The 2,139-nt window shown below is 49.6% G+C and overlaps 1 protein-coding gene across 1 annotated transcript; it reads right to left on the reverse strand.

Annotated features, from left to right (window-relative positions):
* Positions 1-288: 288 nt before the first annotated feature.
* On the reverse strand, positions 289-2,139 carry LOC110900943. The gene has a single exon (XM_022147799.1). The coding sequence runs from the start codon at positions 2,137-2,139 to the stop codon at positions 289-291; it is 1,851 nt and encodes a 616-aa protein (XP_022003491.1).

Consider the following 2,139-nt stretch of genomic DNA (forward strand, 5'->3'; position numbering starts at 1 on the left):
CTTCACTTCCCTGACTATTCCTGCCCTAAGCAATTTTCTGGTTTCTTCACAGGCAGCCCTTCTTTTGTTAGGTCCCATGCTCCGCTTTTTCTACCTTACCGGCTTCGCCCACGTGTAAGTGTTGAGCCGGTGTTCAGTTAGACTCCTGGGGACTCCTGTCATGTCTCCATGTTGAAACGCAAACACATCTATGTTGTGGAGAAGCAACTCCTTTAGGGCTCTCTTGCATTTGTCACTTAAGTGGCTTCCCACTTTAACTGTCTGTTCTGGGAACCTGTCACAAAGGACCTATTCTTCTACTCCCTTTTTCTGGGGCTTCTCAGTTGCTTCCTCTTTGGATACAGAAGAAATTACCTCGTAAGCGGATTTAACCCAGGCTAAGCCCTTCGGTGTCTGAAATACTAGAGCTCCATGGGGGGTGGATGCCTGTGCCTGTAAGTCTCCAATCCCAGGTCTTCCTAAAATCGCGTTGTACTTTGAGGGTGCCCGGACTACTGTGAAGGTCAAGTTTATCGTTCGGACCCGGTCCCTTACCCTGACTGTGAACGGGAGCCTGATCTTTCCCAGGGGGTGTGATATACTGTTGTTGAACCCCACCAAGGGGATGGAATGTTCTTCCAGCCGATCTCTCACATCTCTGTCGAATCTAAGGAAGCAATGCTCATATATTACCTCGACACCGGACCCCCCATCCACATGTATTCGGGATACTTTGTGACCGGCTATTATGACTGAGATGTTTAGGGGTAGCCATTGCACTTCATTTTCTTCCAGGTGTGGCATGAGGATGGGAGCTTTCATGCAGTCTGGGGAGCCTAGGATCCTCCTTCTAATCATATCAACATCTGCCCTCCCCGGCTCCCTTGCATCTCTTCCCTTGCGGTCCCCTCCCCCCTCCTTGATTTCCTTGACTAAGTGGGCAAGCCTTCCTGTTTTTACTGCGGCCTCTATCTCTCTTTTCAGATACATACAGTCATCAATTTTATGCCCAAAACCTTTATGAAAATCACAATACTCGTTTGGTTGTGCCTTCGGCCCAGGTTTTATGGGTGGTGGCCTTGGGAAGGAGTTCTTTACCCTCTCGGTGGCCAGTATCTCACTTGGGGTCTTGGTGAGGGGGATGAAGCTATCGGAGTAAGGAGGGGGACCCCTCCCTCGGGGTCTATACGGGGAGTATGAGGGCCTCGTTCTGTCATGCAACATTCTATCAAAAGCGGGTTTTCGGGAGTAAGGTGTACCTTTATCAGGGAGCCTTGTGGCTGGGGTGACCCTCCGAGGTGTGACATCCGTCTCCTTAGCTTTGCTGACCGTGTCTTTCCCTCTGACAAAGGCCCTGACCCTGTCCATGAGGTTGTCAAATGAGTGGGGAAACTCCTCCCCCAGTTTTTCACACAGCTGTGCGTGCTTCAGCCCGTTTATGAAGCTACTGATCTTCATGACCTCCGGGACGTCTTTGATGTTCATTCTTTCCTTGACGAACCGCTCCATATACTGGTCTATTCGTTCATTGTCCCTCTGCCTTATATGGAGGATCTCATTTGGATTTTTGACCACTTTTCTCTGTTGGCCAAAATTCCTAAGGAACTTCTCGCTTAACTCTTCATAGCTATCTATTCCCCCCGGAGGAAGGCTGTCAAACCAAAGCCGGGCCCCCTCCGTCAGTGTTTGTACGAACATGTGACACCATACAGGCATAGGCCACCGCCCCAGTTGTCCCGCTCCCCGGAAGGCATGCAGATAATCCTCGGGGTCTCTTGTTCCGTCATAACGGTCAAAGCCTGGGGGTAACTTTGTCTTGGGGGGCATAGGTGCTTCTGCAATTCTTCGTGTGAACTTTGAGACCTCGGCTAGGTCTCGTGGTAGATAGGGCTGATCTAGGCCATTATCACCAAGGTTGTCTTTTTCCTTCCCCTTCTCCTTCGACTTCTGTCCTATGTTAAGATTCTCCCTTTCTTCTGAGGACATTTGCCTGAGAGCAGTCATAAATGTTTCCAGCGGGTCACCGTTGTTGTTCTTATTTTGAAGGTCTGTTCCTACTTGGCTGGAAGGTGTGTCAAAAGAAAGTCTAGCCCTGAGGCTGTCGAGTCTTTCTTGTCTCTTTAAATCTTCAAGACACTTTGTTAACTTCTCCCTATGCAT

The sequence above is a fragment of the Helianthus annuus genome, chromosome 13 (assembly GCF_002127325.2).
Source record: "Helianthus annuus cultivar XRQ/B chromosome 13, HanXRQr2.0-SUNRISE, whole genome shotgun sequence".
Lineage (NCBI taxonomy): Eukaryota > Viridiplantae > Streptophyta > Magnoliopsida > Asterales > Asteraceae > Helianthus > Helianthus annuus.

Coding starts and splice junctions, on each gene's coding strand:
- LOC110900943 (XM_022147799.1), bottom strand. CDS start 2,139: ATGCATAGGGAGAAGTTAACAAAGTGTCTTGAAGATTTAAAGAGACAA.